This window comes from Zophobas morio, unplaced genomic scaffold, assembly GCF_036711695.1.
Source record: "Zophobas morio isolate AGI-343-1 ecotype UQ-CSIRO unplaced genomic scaffold, CSIRO_AGI_Zmor_V1 ptg000005l, whole genome shotgun sequence".
NCBI lineage: Eukaryota > Metazoa > Arthropoda > Insecta > Coleoptera > Tenebrionidae > Zophobas > Zophobas morio.
The window spans coordinates 10,194,598-10,215,173 of record NW_026972110.1 but is presented as its reverse complement, the minus strand read 5'-3'; the positions used below and the strand labels follow the sequence as shown (position 1 = coordinate 10,215,173).

The window sequence follows — 20,576 nt, the reverse complement described above, 5'->3', positions numbered from 1 at the left end:
TCTAAAAATAAAATTTTATTTGTTTTTAAAGTTTCAAATCTAGGTTTCAGGTGTAGTCAGGTTAGCCGAGCTATAAGGCACCAGATGTGGTTCTTAAACAAGCCTTGGTTCGAATCCCCTCCCTGACGATCTTTTTTTTTTTATTTTACTTTCTCTTATCTTCTCTAATTTACTTTCTCTTATCTATTGTGTAATGTAAATCTGGTTTCGATGTCTTATTACAATTAATTCTTGACTTTTTTTTTTCATGATAATAGTTAAAGCTTTAAGAATACCGTGTAAATGGTAGTCAAAAAAATTCAACGAGGTAATTTTAAAATTTTGTTAAGTAAATTTAAAATTTACACTGTAATGGGCGTCAAATGTAAAAGACCCGATTACTGAATCAGAGTATTTATTTAACCTGAATACAAAGTATCTTAGGGCGTTTAAATCAATAAAATAAATTTACGCATTCATTAATTTCTTTGAGTTACCTGTACATATATGCAAATCCAAAAAATATGAATGGAATGATAAATTACAAGTACAGACTCGTCATATTTTGTACATTTTAGATAGGGTTTATTCGGCAAACTTCTGAGCTGACGTCATCAATTTTTTGGAGGGGATAAGTAAATATATTTTGATTACAAATATATCATTCTTATCATAACTGTAAACCATCTGCAACATTTCAAAGCATTCGGTTTTGCAGATTTCAAATTAAATTGCAAAATGTTGTTTCAAAATTTTGATTTTTTTTCCAAAAATCTGGACGTTTCGAGTAAAAATTCAATTCGGAGTCATAAACTACATGTGTAGGACTATGTTGTTTTATAAATTTTAAAACCCATTTACTATGTACAATTTTGAAGTGACGTCATCACATTATTGGTGAGGATGATTAGGCAAATTTTGGTTAGCGTTTTACCATCTACATGATATTCCTAATGTAAGTACAAAAGGTCACAACAATCGGCCTAGTACTTTCGGAGATTATCTGTCTAATAAAAATCCGGGACGGCAGACAGACGGAAGATCGAGAAAATGTAAAATTAGAGAGTCGGCCGACAGACTCGATTACAATACTTACTTCCTTTGCTTATGCGCGGTAAGTAAAAATCGGAGCGGTCTTGAAAGGGGTAGCGTTGGGTAGCGAAAAGTCCATACTTCTTTGAACAAATTTATGTTGTATTTTATATTATATCTCGAGCAAGTTTTCTCTGACTTATGGCTGTATGTTGTATGGCTATAAATCTATATATATGTTAATGATAACTTTCGACCTCAAATTCTCTCACGTATATATACTTTTGGGCTCAAATTGGAAGTTTCGGCCTCGCCGTAGCTTTTGAGGCCGAAGTGACTCACACATTCAACGTAACATTTGGACTCACGCACATCCAGTGACATCTTTTAACAGTAATTTTAACAATTTTGGTTTGAGAAAAGATTGTTAAGTATAAAAGTTGGTTGCATAGATGATTTACTTAACAAAGCAAATATTATGACTAGGTTTTATATAAATACGGGAAGTTGTTTGAAGATAGTAATTTCCAGAAGAATGTTGGAAATTTATCTAAAATTAAAGAAAATATAAAGCAACTGAAAACAGTTGGACAGTAGAAGAGCCAAAAATTCAGAAAGAAGTTAGAGAGTAAGAAAGAAAAAAAAAGATACACAACAGCTATAGAATGTAAGAAACGGAAAGTTGAGGACATGGAATGAACACAGGGAAATTTGGATGAAAAATTTTACAAAGAGAGTTGGAATTAACTGAGCAAGGAAGCATAAAGAGAAGGGGTGGTAATTATAAAAAAAAATAGAGAGGGAATGGAAAAGAAAAGCGGGGAGGACAAATGGGGTTATAATTGCTTGTTTGAAATATTGCATTATTAAGAAAAATAAACAGAATTTATTTAATGAGTACATAAAATTTTGATTTTGTGTGATTAACAGAAACATGGATACTAAAGAGTAAGGGGAATAAATTGAACAAGGAAAAAGGAAAAGATGAGGGTGAAGCAAGTGGGGGATCCATAACAGGGGTGACAAAAGATATAAAACAAATCGAAGAGCGGGTAATAGAAGTGGAACGCATAGTGGAAAGAAAGATAAAAGAAAAAAAGAAATTGCATATTGTATTGCATTGGAATTACAAAAAATTTGAAGAAAAAAATTTAAGAAAAAATTGAGGAGTCTAACGAAGAATTTCTTCTGATAGTAGATGGTTTTAACGCCAAAATAGGCAACAAAAGCAGGGAATATAGCGGAGAACGCACAGAAAAATCTAAAGATAAAATTTTAAATAAAGACAGAAAATTTCTATGGAAATTAATTGAAGAAAGAGTTTGGTAGTCTTGAATGGGGTGAAGGAGGGGGATGAAGATAAAGAATTTACCTGTATATGTAACCCAGTAGCTGATGAAGAAGCCGAAACATTTAAATTAGGAGAAAGAATTGATTCCGACCACATGCTATAAGAAGTAAAATTGAGGGATAGAAGTAGAAAAGTCGGAGTCACAAATAAGGAAGTAGATAAAAAGGAGAAGGGAACTGAGCATTATAAAAGATGTTGGAAATTGAATTCAAAAGAAGTAAGCTAAAATAAAATAGAAGAATTAAAAACAACAACTGAAAAAGCAGCAATTAGAAAAGCATTTATAACGAAGAAATCAGAAAAGAGAAACAAATGGCGGGTTAATAGATGCAGAGATTTAAAAACATAAGAAAGAAAATGTTTACGAAGGTGTAAAAAGGGAAAGATAAAAAAGAAGAGTACTGTCCAGCAAGAAATAATAATAGGTCGGTGTGAAGAAAAAAAAGAAGAGATTCCGAAAGAAGAAATAAAATAAAAGCCATAAAATCAGAGCAAGAACCAAAATAAGGAAAAACAAAAACATGATCAGTGAAGAAATGCTAATAATACAATGGAAGTACCATTTCATGAAACTAATGAGTGGAAATGAGGGTATTGTAGCGCAAAAGAGTTAAACCGAGAATTGTGAGAGATAAAGAATGGCCGAACATTACAGTGGAAAAAATATGGAAACAAGTTGGAGGGTCGAAAAGAGGGAAAAGACCAGGGAGGAATGGATTGGTAAATGATGTATGGACGTTTAGAACGGATGATTTGATTGAAAGACTCTGTGAAATAATGAATGAGATGTGGAAAAGTAAAGGTCTCCTCGAAAGTGGCGACAAGGACAAATACGTCCAATGGCGAGTATAAAGGAACCTAGGTACAATGGGGGTTATACTCGTCTAAAGATAATATCAGAAAAGTAATTGCTAGACAGAGGGGTGGACATGAAGAAAGAAACAATAACTTTTGCTTAAGCGAAAGCAGAAGAATATATAGGATGTGTGGAGAAGTGCAAGAGACTTTAGAATACATGCTACAAGACTAGGGCGAAATTAAAGAAAAAAGGAAAGTATAACAGAAATATTGAATGAAGATGGAAGAGAAGCAGGGTGGATGAAAGGAGTGGAAAAGAGCGGAGTAAGGCTGGAGCAAAGGGGATGCGATAAAGGAAGAAAATTGTAAAATCCTTGATTGTTGACCATTATTATTGCTATACCACACCAAAATAGTATAAATAAAAATAAATAATTGCCAGAGTGGTGAACTATCTAGCCTAAAATTATTTTCATCTTTTGTACAATTCGGCCTCACAGAATCGTAGAAAACAACTTTCAAACTTAAAACCCAAGCTAAAATTAACTTAATAGCAGTTATTTTAATAACAAATAAGAGAAATAAACCTACAAGAAAAAGTCATAATTGTGTTATTAATTATGAAGTAACTATTAAAAAAATCTAAAGATTGTGATGCCAAAAGTTACTTTAAATCAAATAATGGCTTTCATCCATAGAAACTTTTGGCCTCATAATTACATGACGAATAACTTTCGGACTCATTTGCTAAAATACATTAAAGTACAAGGTACATGAGTAAATCTAAAATCGGAAACCCAAAATTTGGTCAAATCGAGGCAGTAAAATTCATGTGAATCAATATTCGGTGCTATATATTCAGGCACACCCTCATGTGTAAATATTCAGATTTTTTCCATAATACGAAACATTTTGTATGAAGTTAAGACAAAATTAGACTGTGAATGGTAGAAGAATCTGTAGACGCATTCATAAAAATATTTTTTTATTCAAAGTTAAAAGTGATAATTTAAATTTTTTAAGTACTTGCTACTTAGACAAATATAAAATACGAGAGTTCGAAAGTTGCTATAAATGAGCTAATTATTTTGATATGTGTGTTTCCATATTAGCGTGGGTATAAAGTTGGGTTATGTAGTTCTGCAATCAACCAATTATTTATTTTTATTTATACTATTTTGGTGATTGCAGTTTCAGGGTTCACCCCTTTCTCAGCCACCTCGTCAGTAAACTTATAACACTTTAAAAAAGTCAATATTTGGTTAGATTTTTAGACTTATTAGTGTTAATATTATCTGGAAAATGATGTGCCGTTTTTTGATCCTAAAATACTTGATTTTTGACCATTATTCTTGCTATACCACACGAAAATAGTATAAATAAAAATAAATAATTGGCTGAATGTTGAACTATCTAACCTAACATTATTTTCATCTTTTATAGACTTTGGCCTCACAGAATCGTAGAGAACAACTTTCAAACTTTCAACCCAAGCTAAAATTAACTTAATAGCAGTTATTTTAATAACAAATAAGAGAAATAAACCTACAAGAAAAAGTCATAATTGTGTTATTAATTATGAAGTAACTATTAAAAAAATCTAAAGATTGTGATGCCAAAAGTTACTTTAAATCAAATAATGGCTTTCATCCATAGAAACTTTTGGCCTCATAATTACATGACGAATAACTTTCGGACTCATGTGCTAACATACATTAAAGTACAAGGTACATGAATAAATCTAAAATCGGAAACCTAAAATTTGGTCAAATCGAGGCAGTAAAATTCATGTGAATCAATATTCGGTGCTATATATTCAGACACACCCCCTGTAAAGATTCAGATTTTTTCAATAATACGAAACATTTTGTATGAAGTTAAGATAAAATTAGACTGTGAATGGTAGAAGAATCTGTAGACGCATTCATACAAATATTTTTTTATTCAAAGTTAAAGTGATAATTTAAATTTTTTAAGTACTTGCTACTTAGACAAATATAAAATACGAGAGTTCGAAAGTTGCTATAAATGAGCTAATTATTTTGATATGTTTGTTTCCATATTAGCGGGGGTATAAAGTTGGGTTAGGTAGTTCTGCATTCAACCAATTATTTATTTTTATTTATACTATTTTGGTGATACCAGTTTCAGGGTTCATCCCCTTTCTCAGCCACCTCGTCAGTAAACTTATAACACTTTAAAAAAGTCACTATTTGGTTAGATTTTTAGACTTATTAGTGCTAATATTATCTGGAAATTGACGTGCCGTTTTTTGATCCTAAAATACTTGATTTTTGACCATTATTCTTGCTATACCACACGAAAATAGTATAAATAAAAATAAATAATTGGCTGAATGTTGAACTATCTAACCTAACATTATTTTCATCTTTTATAGACTTTGGCCTCACAGAATCGTAGAGAACAACTTTCAAACTTACAACCCAAGCTAAAATTAACTTAATAGCAGTTATTTTAATAACAAATAAGAGAAATAAACCTACAAGAAAAAGTCATAATTGTGTTATTAATTATGAAGTAACTATTAAAAAAATCTAAAGATTGCGATGCCAAAAGTTACTTTAAATCAAATAATGGCTTTCATCCATAGAAACTTTTGGCCTCATAATTACATGACGAATAACTTTCGGACTCATGTGCTAACATACATTAAAGTACAAGGTACATGAATAAATCTAAAATCGGAAACCCAAAATTTGGTCAAATCGAGGCAGTAAAATTCATGTGAATCAATATTCGGTGCTATATATTCAGGCACACCCCCAAGTGTAAAGATTCAGATTTTTTCCATAATACGAAACATTTTGTATGAAGTTAAAACAAAATTAGACTGTGAATGGTAGAAGTATCTGTAGACGCATTCATAAAAATATTTTTTATTCAAAGTTAAAGTGATAATTTACATTTTTTAAATACTTGCTACTTAGCCAAATATAAAGGACGACAGGTCCAAAGTTGCTATTAATGAGCCAATTATTTTGATATGTTTGTTTCCATATTAGCGCGGGTATAAAGTTGGGTTAGGTAGTTCTGCAATCAACCAATTATTTATTTTTATTTATACTATTTTGGTGATACCAGTTTCAGGGTTCATCCCCTTTCTCAGCCACCTCGTCAGTAAACTTATAACACTTTAAAAAAGTCAATATTTGGTTAGATTTTTAGACTTATTAGTGCTAATATTATCTGGAAATTGACGTGCCGTTTTTTGATCCTAAAATACTTGATTTTTGACCATTATTCTTGCTATACCACACGAAAATAGTATAAATAAAAATAAATAATTGGCTGAATGTTGAACTATCTAACCTAACATTATTTTCATCTTTTATAGACTTTGGCCTCACAGAATCGTAGAGAACAACTTTCAAACTTACAACCCAAGCTAAAATTAACTTAATAGCAGTTATTTTAATAACAAATAAGAGAAATAAACCTACAAGAAAAAGTCATAATTGTGTTATTAATTATGAAGTAACTATTAAAAAAATCTAAAGATTGTGATGCCAAAAGTTACTTTAAATCAAATAATGGCTTTCATCCATAGAAACTTTTGGCCTCATAATTACATGACGAATAACTTTCGGACTCATGTGCTAACATACATTAAAGTACAAGGTACATGAATAAATCTAAAATCGGAAACCCAAAATTTGGTCAAATCGAGGCAGTAAAATTCATGTGAATCAATATTCGGTGCTATATATTCAGGCACACCCCCTGTAAAGATTCAGATTTTTTCAATAATACGAAACATTTTGTATGAAGTTAAGACAAAATTAGACTGTGAATGGTAGAAGAATCTGTAGACGCATTCATAAAAATATTTTTTTATTCAAAGTTAAAGTGATAATTTAAATTTTTTAAGTACTTGCTACTTAGACAAATATAAAATACGAGCGTTCGAAAGTTGCTATTAATGAGCTAATTATTTTGATATGTGTGTTTCCATATTAGCGCGGGTATAAAGTTGGGTTAGGTAGTTCTGCAATCAATCAATTATTTATTTTTATTTATACTATTTTGGTGATACCAGTTTCAGGGTTCATCCCCTTTCTCAGCCACCTCGTCAGTAAACTTATAACACTTTAAAAAAGTCAATATTTGGTTAGATTTTTAGACTTATTAGTGCTAATATTATCTGGAAATTGATGAGCCGTTTTCTGATCCTAAAATACTTGATTTTTGACCATTATTCTTGCTATACCACACGAAAATAGTATAAATAAAAATAAATAATTGGCTGAATGTTGAACTATCTAACCTAAAATTATTTTCATCTTTTGTAGACTTTGGCCTCACAGAATCGTAGAGAACAACTTTCAAACTTTCAACCCAAGCTAAAATTAACATAATAGCAGTTATTTTAATAACAAATAAGAGAAATAAACCTGCAAGAAAAAGTCATAATTGTGTTATTAATTATGAAGTAACTATTAAAAAAATCTAAAGATTGTGATGCCAAAAGTTACTTTAAATCAAATAATGGCTTTCATCCATAGAAACTTTTGGCCTCATAATTACATGACGAACAACTTTCGGACTCATGTGCTAACATACATTAAAGTACAAGGTACATGAATAAATCTAAAATCGGAAACCCAAAATTTGGTCAAATCGAGGCAGTAAAATTCATGTGAATCAATATTCGGTGCTATATATTCAGGCACACCCCAAGTGTAAATATTCAGATTTTTTCCATAAAACGAAACATTTTCTATAAGGTTAAGACAAAATTACGACTGTGCATGGTAGAAGTATCTGTAGACGCATTCATAAAAATATTTTTTATTCAAAGTTAAAGTGATAATTTAAATTTTTTAAATACTTGCTACTTAGCCAAATATAAAGGACGACAGGTCCAAAGTTGTTATAAATGAGCTAATTATTTTGATATGTTTGTTTCCATATTAGCGTGGGTATAAATTTGGGTTAGGTAGTTCTGCAATCAACCAATTATTTATTTTTATTTATACTATTTTGGTGATACCAGTTTCAGGGTTCATCCCCTTCCTCAGCCACCTCGTCAGTAAACCTATGACACTTTAAAAAAGTCAATATTTGGTTAAATTTTTAGACTTATTAGTGTTAATATTAATAGGAATTTGATCTGCCGTTTTTTGAGCCTAAAATACTTGATTGTTGACCATTATTCTTGCTATACCACACGAAAATAGTATAAATAAAAATAAATAATTGGCAGAGTGTTGAACTCTCTAACCTAAAATTATTTTCATCTTTTGTAGACTTTGGCCTCACAGAATCGTAGAAAACAACTTTCAAACTTACAACCCAAGCTAAAACTAACTTAACAGCAGTTATTTTAATAACAAATAAGAGAAATAAACCTACAAGAAAAAGTCATAATTGTATTATTAATTGTGAAGTAACTATTAAAAAAATCTAAAGATTGTGATGCCAAAAGTTACTTTAAATCAAATAATGGCTTTCATCCATAGAAACTTTTGGCCTCATAATTACATGACGAATAACTTTCGGACTCATGTGCTAACATACATTAAAGTACAAGGTACATGAGTAAATCTAAAATCGGAAACCCAAAATTTGGTCAAATCGAGGCAGTAAAATTCATGTGAATCAATATTGGGTGCTATATATTCAGGCACACCCCCAAGTGTAAATATTCAGATTTTTTCCATAATACGAAACATTTTGTATGAAGTTAAGACAAAATTAGACTGTGAATGGTAGAAGAATCTGTAGACGCATTCATAAAAATATTTTTTTATTCAAAGTTAAAAGTGATAATTTAAATTTTTTAAGTACTTGCTACTTAGACAAATATAAAATACGAGAGTTCGAAAGTTGCTATAAATGAGCTAATTATTTTGATATGTGTGTTTCCATATTAGCGTGGGTATAAAGTTGGGTTATGTAGTTCTGCAATCAACCAATTATTTATTTTTATTTATACTATTTTGGTGATTGCAGTTTCAGGGTTCACCCCTTTCTCAGCCACCTCGTCAGTAAACTTATAACACTTTAAAAAAGTCAATATTTGGTTAGATTTTTAGACTTATTAGTGTTAATATTATCTGGAAAATGATGTGCCGTTTTTTGATCCTAAAATACTTGATTTTTGACCATTATTCTTGCTATACCACACGAAAATAGTATAAATAAAAATAAATAATTGGCTGAATGTTGAACTATCTAACCTAAAATTATTTTCATCTTTTGTAGACTTTGGCCTCACAGAATCGTAGAGAACAACTTTCAAACTTTCAACCCAAGCTAAAATTAACTTAATAGCAGTTATTTTAATAACAAATAAGAGAAATAAACCTACAAGAAAAAGTCATAATTGTGTTATTAATTATGAAGTAACTATTAAAAAAATCTAAAGATTGTGATGCCAAAAGTTACTTTAAATCAAATAATGGCTTTCATCCATAGAAACTTTTGGCCTCATAATTACATGACGAATAACTTTCGGACTCATGTGCTAACATACATTAAAGTACAAGGTACATGAATAAATCTAAAATCGGAAACCTAAAATTTGGTCAAATCGAGGCAGTAAAATTCATGTGAATCAATATTCGGTGCTATATATTCAGACACACCCCCTGTAAAGATTCAGATTTTTTCAATAATACGAAACATTTTGTATGAAGTTAAGATAAAATTAGACTGTGAATGGTAGAAGAATCTGTAGACGCATTCATACAAATATTTTTTTATTCAAAGTTAAAGTGATAATTTAAATTTTTTAAGTACTTGCTACTTAGACAAATATAAAATACGAGAGTTCGAAAGTTGCTATAAATGAGCTAATTATTTTGATATGTTTGTTTCCATATTAGCGGGGGTATAAAGTTGGGTTAGGTAGTTCTGCATTCAACCAATTATTTATTTTTATTTATACTATTTTGGTGATACCAGTTTCAGGGTTCATCCCCTTTCTCAGCCACCTCGTCAGTAAACTTATAACACTTTAAAAAAGTCACTATTTGGTTAGATTTTTAGACTTATTAGTGCTAATATTATCTGGAAATTGACGTGCCGTTTTTTGATCCTAAAATACTTGATTTTTGACCATTATTCTTGCTATACCACACGAAAATAGTATAAATAAAAATAAATAATTGGCTGAATGTTGAACTATCTAACCTAACATTATTTTCATCTTTTATAGACTTTGGCCTCACAGAATCGTAGAGAACAACTTTCAAACTTACAACCCAAGCTAAAATTAACTTAATAGCAGTTATTTTAATAACAAATAAGAGAAATAAACCTACAAGAAAAAGTCATAATTGTGTTATTAATTATGAAGTAACTATTAAAAAAATCTAAAGATTGCGATGCCAAAAGTTACTTTAAATCAAATAATGGCTTTCATCCATAGAAACTTTTGGCCTCATAATTACATGACGAATAACTTTCGGACTCATGTGCTAACATACATTAAAGTACAAGGTACATGAATAAATCTAAAATCGGAAACCCAAAATTTGGTCAAATCGAGGCAGTAAAATTCATGTGAATCAATATTCGGTGCTATATATTCAGGCACACCCCCAAGTGTAAAGATTCAGATTTTTTCCATAATACGAAACATTTTGTATGAAGTTAAAACAAAATTAGACTGTGAATGGTAGAAGTATCTGTAGACGCATTCATAAAAATATTTTTTATTCAAAGTTAAAGTGATAATTTACATTTTTTAAATACTTGCTACTTAGCCAAATATAAAGGACGACAGGTCCAAAGTTGCTATTAATGAGCCAATTATTTTGATATGTTTGTTTCCATATTAGCGCGGGTATAAAGTTGGGTTAGGTAGTTCTGCAATCAACCAATTATTTATTTTTATTTATACTATTTTGGTGATACCAGTTTCAGGGTTCATCCCCTTTCTCAGCCACCTCGTCAGTAAACTTATAACACTTTAAAAAAGTCAATATTTGGTTAGATTTTTAGACTTATTAGTGCTAATATTATCTGGAAATTGACGTGCCGTTTTTTGATCCTAAAATACTTGATTTTTGACCATTATTCTTGCTATACCACACGAAAATAGTATAAATAAAAATAAATAATTGGCTGAATGTTGAACTATCTAACCTAAAATTATTTTCATCTTTTATAGACTTTGGCCTCACAGAATCGTAGAGAACAACTTTCAAACTTACAACCCAAGCTAAAATTAACTTAATAGCAGTTATTTTAATAACAAATAAGAGAAATAAACCTACAAGAAAAAGTCATAATTGTGTTATTAATTGTGAAGTAACTATTAAAAAAATCTAAAGATTGTGATGCCAAAAGTTACTTTAAATCAAATAATGGCTTTCATCCATAGAAACTTTTGGCCTCATAATTACATGACGAACAACTTTCGGACTCATGTGCTAACATACATTAAAGTACAAGGTACATGAATAAATCTAAAATCGGAAACCCAAAATTTGGTCAAATCGAGGCAGTAAAATTCATGTGAATCAATATTCGGTGCTATATATTCAGGCACACCCCCAAGTGTAAAGATTCAGATTTTTTCCATAAAACGAAACATTTTCTATGAGGTTAAGACAAAATTACGATTGTGAATGGTAGAAGTATCTGTAGACGCATTCATAAAAATATTTTTTATTCAAAGTTAAAGTGATAATTTAAATTTTTTAAATACTTGCTACTTAGCCAAATATTAAGGACGACAGGTCCAAAGTTGCTATAAATGAGCTAATTATTTTGATATGTTTGTTTCCATATTAGCGTGGGTATAAATTTGGGTTAGGTAGTTCTGCAATCAACCAATTATTTATTTTTATTTATACTATTTTGGTGATACCAGTTTCAGGGTTCATCCCCTTCCTCAGCCACCTCGTCAGTAAACCTATAACACTTTAAAAAAGTCAATATTTGGTTAAATTTTCAGACTTATTAGTGTTAATATTATCAGGAATTTGATCTGCCGTTTTTTGAGCCTAAAATACTTGATTGTTGACCATTATTCTTGCTATACCACACGAAAATAGTATAAATAAAAATAAATAATTGGCAGAGTGGTGAACTATCTAACCTAAAATTATTTTCATCTTTTGTAGACTTTGGCCTCACAGAATCGTAGAAAACAACTTTCAAACTTACAACCCAAGCTAAAATTAACTTAACAGCAGTTATTTTAATAACAAATAAGAGAAATAAACCTACAAGAAAAAGTCATAATTGTGTTATTAATTGTGAAGTAATAACTATTAAAAAAATCTAATGATTGTGATGCCAAAAGTTACTTTAAATCAAATAATGGCTTTCATCCATAGAAACTTTTGGCCTCATAATTACATTATGAATAACTTTCGGACTCATGTGCTAACATACAGTAAAGTACAAGGTACATGAATAAATCTAAAATCGGAGACCCAAAATGTGGACAAATCGAGGCATTAAAATTCATGTGAATCAATATTCGGTGCTATATAATCAATCACACCCCCAAGTGGAAAGATTCAGATTTTTTCAATAATACGAAACATTTTGTATGAAGTTAAGACAAAATTAGACTGTGAATGGTAGAAGTATCTGTAGACGCATTCATAAAAATATTTTGTTATTCAAAGTTAAAGTGATAATTTAAATTTTTTAAGTACTTGCTACTTAGCCAAATATAAAATACGAGAGTTCGAAAGTTGCTATAAATGAGCTAACTATTTTGATATGTGTGTTTCCATATTAGCGTGGGTATAAAGTTGGGTTAGGTAGTTCTGCAATCAACCAATTATTTATTTTTATTTATACTATTTTGGTGATACCAGTTTCAGGGTTCATCCCCTTTCTCAGCCACCTCGTCAGTAAACTTATAACACTTTAAAAAAGTCAATATTTGGTTAGATTTTTAGACTTATTAGTGTTAATATTATCTGGAAAATGATGTGCCGTTTTTTGATCCTAAAATACTTGATTTTTGACCATTATTCTTGCTATACCACACGAAAATAGTATAAATAAAAATAAATAATTGGCTGAGTGTTGAACTATCTAACCTAAAATTATTTTCATCTTTTGTAGACTTTGGCCTCACAGAATCGTAAAAAACAACTTTCAAACTTACAACCCAGGCTAAAATTAACTTAATAGCAGTTATTTTAATAACAGATAAGAGAAATAAACCTAAAAGAAAAAATCATATTATGTTATTAATTGTGAAGTAACTATTAAAAAAATCTAAAGAATGTGATGCCAAAAGTTACTTTAAATCAAATAATGGCTTTCATCCATAGAAACTTTTGGCCTCATAATTTCGGACTCATGTGCTAATATATCTTAAAGTACTAGGTACATGATTAAATCTAAAATCGGAAACCCAAAATTTGGTCAAATCGAGGCAGTAAAATTCATGTGAGGCAATATTCGGTGCTATATATTCAGGCACACCCCCAAGTGTAAAGATTCAGATTTTTTCCATAAGACGAAACATTTTCTATGAGGTTAAGACAAATATTGGTGGATTGAGAAATAAATCTAAGAAATAAATTCATAATGATGTTGTTAAGTGTAAAATACCTATGAAAAAAGATCTAAAGACTGTGATGCCAAAAGTTACTTTAATTCAAATAATAGTTTTCATCCATAGCAACATTTAGCCTCATAATTGCATGTTAGGTAACTTTCGGACTCGTGCGCTTCGTATATGTGAAAACAGGTAATTAACCCATCATTCCGGGCACAATTTTGTTTTTGGAACGAAGTACTAGATTAATAAATTTAAAATTGGAAACCCGAAATTTCAACACAAGCCAGTGAAATTCATGAGGTGTATTATTTCACGATATGTATTCGTAAAATTTAAGGCACAGTCTCAACATTCAAATTGTAATTGATAGACTCCGGCTTTATCTAGTTAAGTAATTTTATCTTTGTTGTTCAGTAACTGATTTCTGGTTGAATTAATTTTTCTAAATGAAATATTAACATTTTTATTCACTCTATTTAGTATGTTTTTAATTTTGTAAGATAATGTTTCAATAAAATCCAGAAAATAATATCTACCTATGTCTTCCTTAGTATCATGGTCCGTTTTGAACAACGAGCAACATTGTTTTTTTTTTTAATTTTGTATCTTATTTTGTCAATTAGATTGTGGATTAATTTTACTTTAAAGTCATTATTTATTGCAATTTGTTTTATGGACTGAAGTTCTTTATTATAGTTTTCATGGTTTAGATTAGAATTGAACAATATTTCAATTAAAGATGCAAAAGTTGATATTTTATGAATCCATAGGTGGTTGCAAGAATTGCAAATAATGTTGTCTGTGTATGTTTTATTGGCCCAATATCTTACAAAATTAAAAACATTCTTGGAGAAATATTAAACACGAGAGGCCAAAAGTTGCTACAAACGAAGTCATTCTTTTCATCTTTAGTACACTTTGACCCCATATGGATTCATACAAAACAACTTTCAGGCTCACAGTCCAAGGAAACATTAAATTAGTAACCCTTGTTTTAAGAATACCAAATCGTCTTTCAAATATCGGCGGATTGAGAAATTAATAAATCAAAGGGACAGATTTATAATTATGTTGTTTACTATGGAGTATCTACGAAAAAAAATCCAAAGACTGTGATTCCAAAAGTTAATTTAAGTCAAATAATAGTTTTTATCCATAGCAACATTTGGGTTCATAATTACTGCTCCATTAAAATATTAAACTGGTTTTTCAAATTTCGCTTGTTTCTTGGATAAAATAATATAAAATACGAGAGGCCAAAAATTGCTACAAATGTAATTAATGATTATAAAAGAGTATAAGTAATTATTTTCATCTTTAGTACACTTTTGTCACACAAATTCATACAAAACAACTTTCAGGTTCACAACTCAAGCTAAAGTTAAATTAATTGTCGTTGTTTTAAGATTATCAAATTGTGATTCAAATACCGGAAGAAAGAAAAACAAATCTAAGAAACAATTTCATGGTGATACTATTAACTGTAAAGTACCCATGAAAAAAATCTAAAGAATGCGATATCAAAAGTTACTTTATATCAAATAATACATTTCATGCATAGTAACATTTGATCTTATAATTACATGTTTCGGAATAATGAGCTTCATATCTATCATTTCAAGTACAATTTTTGTTTTTGGAAATGAAATTCCAAGTGATTAGAAAATAAAACAGAAGCAAAAAATTTTTGGAAACGATGCATGACGTTCCAAGATATTAATTCCTAAAATTTAAAGCACACCCTTAAGCAAATATCCAGATTGGCTCCATAAGTAGAAAAATAATTTAAGAGATTAACAAAAACTTGTACTGCTAATTGTAGAAGTGCCTGTACACACAACCATAAAAGTAAATTTCTTACTCCAACTTAAACTGGTATTTTAAAATTGACATGTACGCCTTTCTTGGAGAAATATAAAAAGAGAGGTTAAAAGCTGCTAAAAATAGTAATGTTTCTTTTTTCGAAATCGCGCAGTAATGTGCTTTTTCTATGTTCAAAAATCGACACAGAAATTAAATGCGGTGTTGTCATATTAGTATTATCTACCTCCACAATTACCTTTTACAAGGTTATAAATTGTTTTTCGGTTTAGCAGTAATTCTATACTCTTTGTTAACCCTTTTTATTAGTTATTAGAAACACATCCGGTTTATTAATTTTATAAATATAATTTATTAACTAAATTTGCGCGTAATCTCGCAACGTCGCAACCTTGCATGGCAACAGCGGATTTCTTGAAGTGCAGCGACATTCTATGGCAGCGAACAATGTGTATCCACATAACCTGTAATAAGTTTTTGTTCGGTGCAGAAACAACCATGGAAAACGTTATATGGAGAATATCTCATTTTGCATACGAGTATTTCGCTGAAAAAGAAAATTCTGTGAAATCAACATTTTGGGCTACATAGTCGTTGTTAAAATCAACTCTGTTAATATAAAACAGCATAGATATAATCTAAGTACACCAAGTTCTCAAGCAAAAAATATAGGTTATGTTTCCCAGAAATCAAATATATTTACAAGAGAAAACTTACGAAAATTTTTAACAGAGGCCCGTGATTAATGTACCTAATGTCAAAGGTAATCTCAAAGAAGGTCAATCACATTGTCTATAAAACATAATGTTTTAGGTATATTTTTTATTCGAAGTTGTAGGAGTATGCGGAATGGAAGAATTTGAACAATTTTCTTGTATCTACATAACCTATAATAAGCTTTTATTATTATTACAGAACAGATTATTAGCTTACATGTCCATTTTAAATGAAAGTATGAAGCATACCTCTTATTTTTCGGCACTTTTAATATTTTTGCTTGCAGAAAGATCTGCAGCAATTGCAAAATAGAGATGGATAGCAATAATAACAAGCAGTTTACATGCATTCGACCGAACTTGCAAAAACTGGCAGATAATATATCAAATTTATTACCTAAAAACTCAGGCACAGTTTATGAAAGCGGTATGAATTTTTTTTTTTGCGCAGAAACAACCATGCAAAATATATGGAGAACACCTCATTGCATACGAGTATTTCGCTGAAAAAGCAAATTCTGTGAAATCTTTAACACTTTGGGCTGCATAGTCGTAGTTAAAGTCAACTCTGTTAATAAAAAACAGGATAGATATATCTAAGTACACCAAGTTTTCAAGCAAAAAATATAGGTTACATTGCCAAGAAATCAAATATATTTACAAGAGAAGACTTACCAAAATTTTTAACAGAAGCCCGTGATTAAATGTACCTGATGTTAAAGGTGATCTCAAACAAGGTCAATCACATTGTCTATAAATCATTATGTTTTAGGTTTATTTTTTATTAGAAGTTGTAGGAGCATGTGGAATGGATAAATTGAAAAATAATGACGGCATTCAAGACAAAAACGATACGCTAATAATTAAAATTCCAACGTCTAAAACTGGCAAAGCACGAGAATTTACAAATATGTGTAAAAATATTTATCTAATTGAAATATAGTAAAAATACCTAATTTTAAGACCGCACCATACACCAGACAAATCATTTACATTTGGATAGTGAATGCAGCAGCAGCTGCATTGTACAAATATACCTGCAAAGACACTGTAACAAATTGTGCAGACACCTCTTTTGACTAAAAGATATATATTTAACTTTATCCATACGTTGTCAACTTTGTTAATAATTGCAATCTCTAACTTCATAAGAAATATGAATAATCTACTTTGGTGTTCTATATTAGTATTAAATGTTCATAGAATATAATTGCACTTACTACGAAGTAAGCTTTCCTAGTTTTAAGTTGTTTTCTTTTCTCTTTGATTATCTTAATTTCTTCAGCCTCTATGTGGCTGTTTTAATTCCAAAAAATTGTTTCTGAATAAACTGATTCATACCACTTTTTCTTTCTTTTACTCGGAAACAGTTTAAACTATAACTCCAAATATTTACTTGCTTTAAAATGTGTCGAGCATTTGCTTGTTGTAAATGATGCAACCATAAATACAAATTTGAACACTGACATGACAGGTTTGAGGCTAGGATGTGGTTTTCATATTCTCCCATTACTTGTTGCCTAAATCTGGCGCGAGGCCAAAAGTTATCATTGACGTATATATATATATATATATATATATTTAGTTACTTTACCCGCCCCTCCCAAAGTGACTAGTAGATCTTCCATGTACTTTAAAAAGTGTGGTGGTGGCAAATTACCTGGCCCGAAAATAGAAAGGGAGGCATTTAATATGCACTGATAGTACGAAATTAGCAATTTTTTGACGTATGCTTCGGACCAATGTCGAAACTATCAATAAAAATTGGCAGCTTAATGCCAATACAGGATCACCGCAATTATTAATATTACTGATCTAATTTGGATTCTAAAATATTAATAGTAGGACTTTGGAGGACTTGATTTAATCAATAAAATATATTGCCTCATTCATGAATTCTTTCGGATCATTATGTATAAGGTGTCACTCACAACAACAATACATTCGAAATATTAAAGACAACAACAGTGGATGTTAACGGCTCCTCTACTATCAATAGGTCTGGTAGGAATAATGCACTGATTCAAATGCATTATTCTAAAAAACCATGAACTCAGAACAACAGAAAGTGTAAACGATGGACGGTTACAATTTACCCTTGTTTCTGTTTAAATGATAACTTGACTAATTATAATATAATAACATTTTGCAGTTAAACAAAAAACAAGATTTTCTTAATATAAAAAAAGCATGCTATGCGTATGTTTCAAGTGAGTTTTTCCACAACAAAATTTTGTGATGACCAACATTTTAGCAAGGAACGTGTATCAGTTTGAATACGTACAGTGTAATACTAATAATAGCAGTACTGTATTCTCAAATTTTTGGGAAAATAGAATGAACCAGACGTTTCATCTCCGAACTCGACACGCTACCACTGGACCATTGCTATGCTTACTAAGGTTCGTACTACATGTTTAACTAAGAATATCAACAATAAAAAAAATCTATGACAATAAACAGAATCACGGTAGATTCATAAACTGCAAGCAGGGGAGTATATTATTTATAGTTTTAACGGTCTTTACTAGAAAACATTTTTCGTGGATGTCATGAAATTCTTGGTGAGGATGATTAGACAAATTTTGGTTAGCGTTACTCCTAAAACACAAAAAAATTTACAACAATCGATCTGGAAATTTCGGAATTATCTGTTTAATAAAAGTTAACATCGACGGAAACGATTTTTTTAGCTATGCCACCATATTAGCACCGATTATACATATAAGTACAAAATATCAGTTGAAATGCATTCACCAATTCTAAAAAATATATGACGTCATTGCAAAAATTTGTTATTAGATAAATGTTTGTTAAAAAAATGAGTCCGAATGTAACGTCGTTTGTGTTTTGGAAATATGTACATATTCTTATTTTTACTTCGGGCGATTCGCTGCTTTTATGTTTTCTCGACGTTTCATATGACCCCTAGAATACGAAAACATAGGTCTCTCGTTTCCGTCTGTTCGCGTCTGCATCGATGTTAGTCAAATAATCTTCCCAACTACCGGACCGGCTGACTATCCCCACCAACGATGATATGACGTCATCTCCAACTTTTACAATCATAAATGTCATTTAAATTTAAAAAATAACATATTCTCCCACTTGTAGCTTATGATTCCGTTACAATTTAACTTTGAAATGGCAAAACCGAATGCTCTCAAACCTCGCAAACGTTTTAAGGTTATCGGAAACGAAACATGATATGTTACTCAAAATTTATCCGTTTATGACTCCCCTTAAAAACTGATGACATCATCTAAAAATTTTGACAAATAAATCCTGTTTAATGTGCAAAATATGATGAGTCTATACTTGTGACTTGCCATTCTATTGATATTTTTTAATTATTTTGCAGTTTATTAGGTTTTTCTTTACAAGACATTGAAATTTGCGAAGTAGAAGCAGTCACTTGATTAAAAGTTTGTGTTCTCAGTGCGTTACTCAAGTATTTAAAAAACCAATGAGAATATACCTGTTACTGAATACTGAATTGCCATAATAAAATTTGAAATATGATACAAACCTGACAGTAATAGTCACTTGGTATTCTACTTTTAATAACTTAGCAAAAGGCATGCAACAACTGCTTGCAATATTAGCCAACAAGTAAAGGACACAACTTTAAATCTGCTTGGAATTAAAATAGAAATGTTTATGCAAACAAGACTCTTTGGTTTTTTTTATGCCAGAATCGCCACAACTGTACAAAACTAAGTTACCATAAATATATTAAACATTAATGAAATTTTACCTTTTGATCTAACTGTAGTACCAAACTCATATCAAACTGTTTCAATTCTTCTTTCTGTTTTAACATAAGCTTTCTTAATTCTTCCACTTTTTTTACTGAATCACTGCTGTACAGATTTAGCACTTCATGTTCTTCTACTAAAAAACAAACATTATAGAAATATTTGTCATCAACAACATGCCACATTACACTTTTTTGTGTTAAGAAACTGTAATCGTTGCTGGTAAAGATGTTGTTCTGTCACATGTTGAATTTCAAGCAACCCTTTCACTATCTCAAACACTGTATCATTTAGTAAACAATTAGCTAAACTTGACAAGAGTTCATAGGGAAGGCGCATCTGGTACTTCCTGCAAATAACGCAAACATATAATTATTTTTAAATATTATATACAAATAATTCTTACGGTGGCAAATCTCTAGCCATGTTTTGCAATTGTTCCAAAAGGAAGTATAATTTTTTCTGCAAAATCTCCGGCGGATCCATCACAGCAAAGTACTGTAGAGAGCTTAATATTCAATTTTTGTGTATCTTCTAAATTCCATTTTTTGTAGGTAATAACAAATGACAACAAGTCAGACTTGTCAGGTGTCAAACATGTGAATATGAATCACAGATAT

The 20,576-nt window shown here is 30.3% G+C and overlaps 1 protein-coding gene and 1 long non-coding RNA gene across 4 annotated transcripts in view; one reads left to right on the top strand and one right to left on the bottom strand.

Moving 5' to 3' along the window:
* Positions 1-20,576, bottom strand: part of LOC135122677 (gonadal protein gdl) — a 23,627-nt gene extending 3,051 nt beyond the window's left edge. Inside the window, exons 1-4 of one of the 2 annotated variants that reach the window (XM_064047032.1) lie at positions 20,363-20,576; positions 20,145-20,305; positions 19,956-20,092; positions 15,771-16,029 (exon numbers count right to left, since the gene is read on the bottom strand). In XM_064047032.1, coding sequence (XP_063903102.1) covers positions 15,991-16,029; positions 19,956-20,092; positions 20,145-20,305; positions 20,363-20,442 — 417 coding nt within the window. In that variant the 5' untranslated portion in view covers positions 20,443-20,576 and the 3' untranslated portion in view covers positions 15,771-15,990. Of the gene's footprint in view, positions 1-15,770; positions 16,030-19,955; positions 20,093-20,144; positions 20,306-20,362 lie in introns of those variants that run through there. The other variant, XM_064047031.1, reaches the window with a different exon arrangement.
* LOC135122678 (uncharacterized) lies at positions 16,025-17,420 on the top strand. Of its 2 annotated transcripts, XR_010279434.1 has the most exons (4): positions 16,025-16,245; positions 16,296-16,434; positions 16,486-16,920; positions 16,971-17,419. It is a non-coding gene; the product is annotated as an uncharacterized LOC135122678 (long non-coding RNA). The 2 variants fall into 2 exon arrangements; XR_010279433.1 differs by having other exon boundaries at positions 16,296-16,920; positions 16,971-17,420.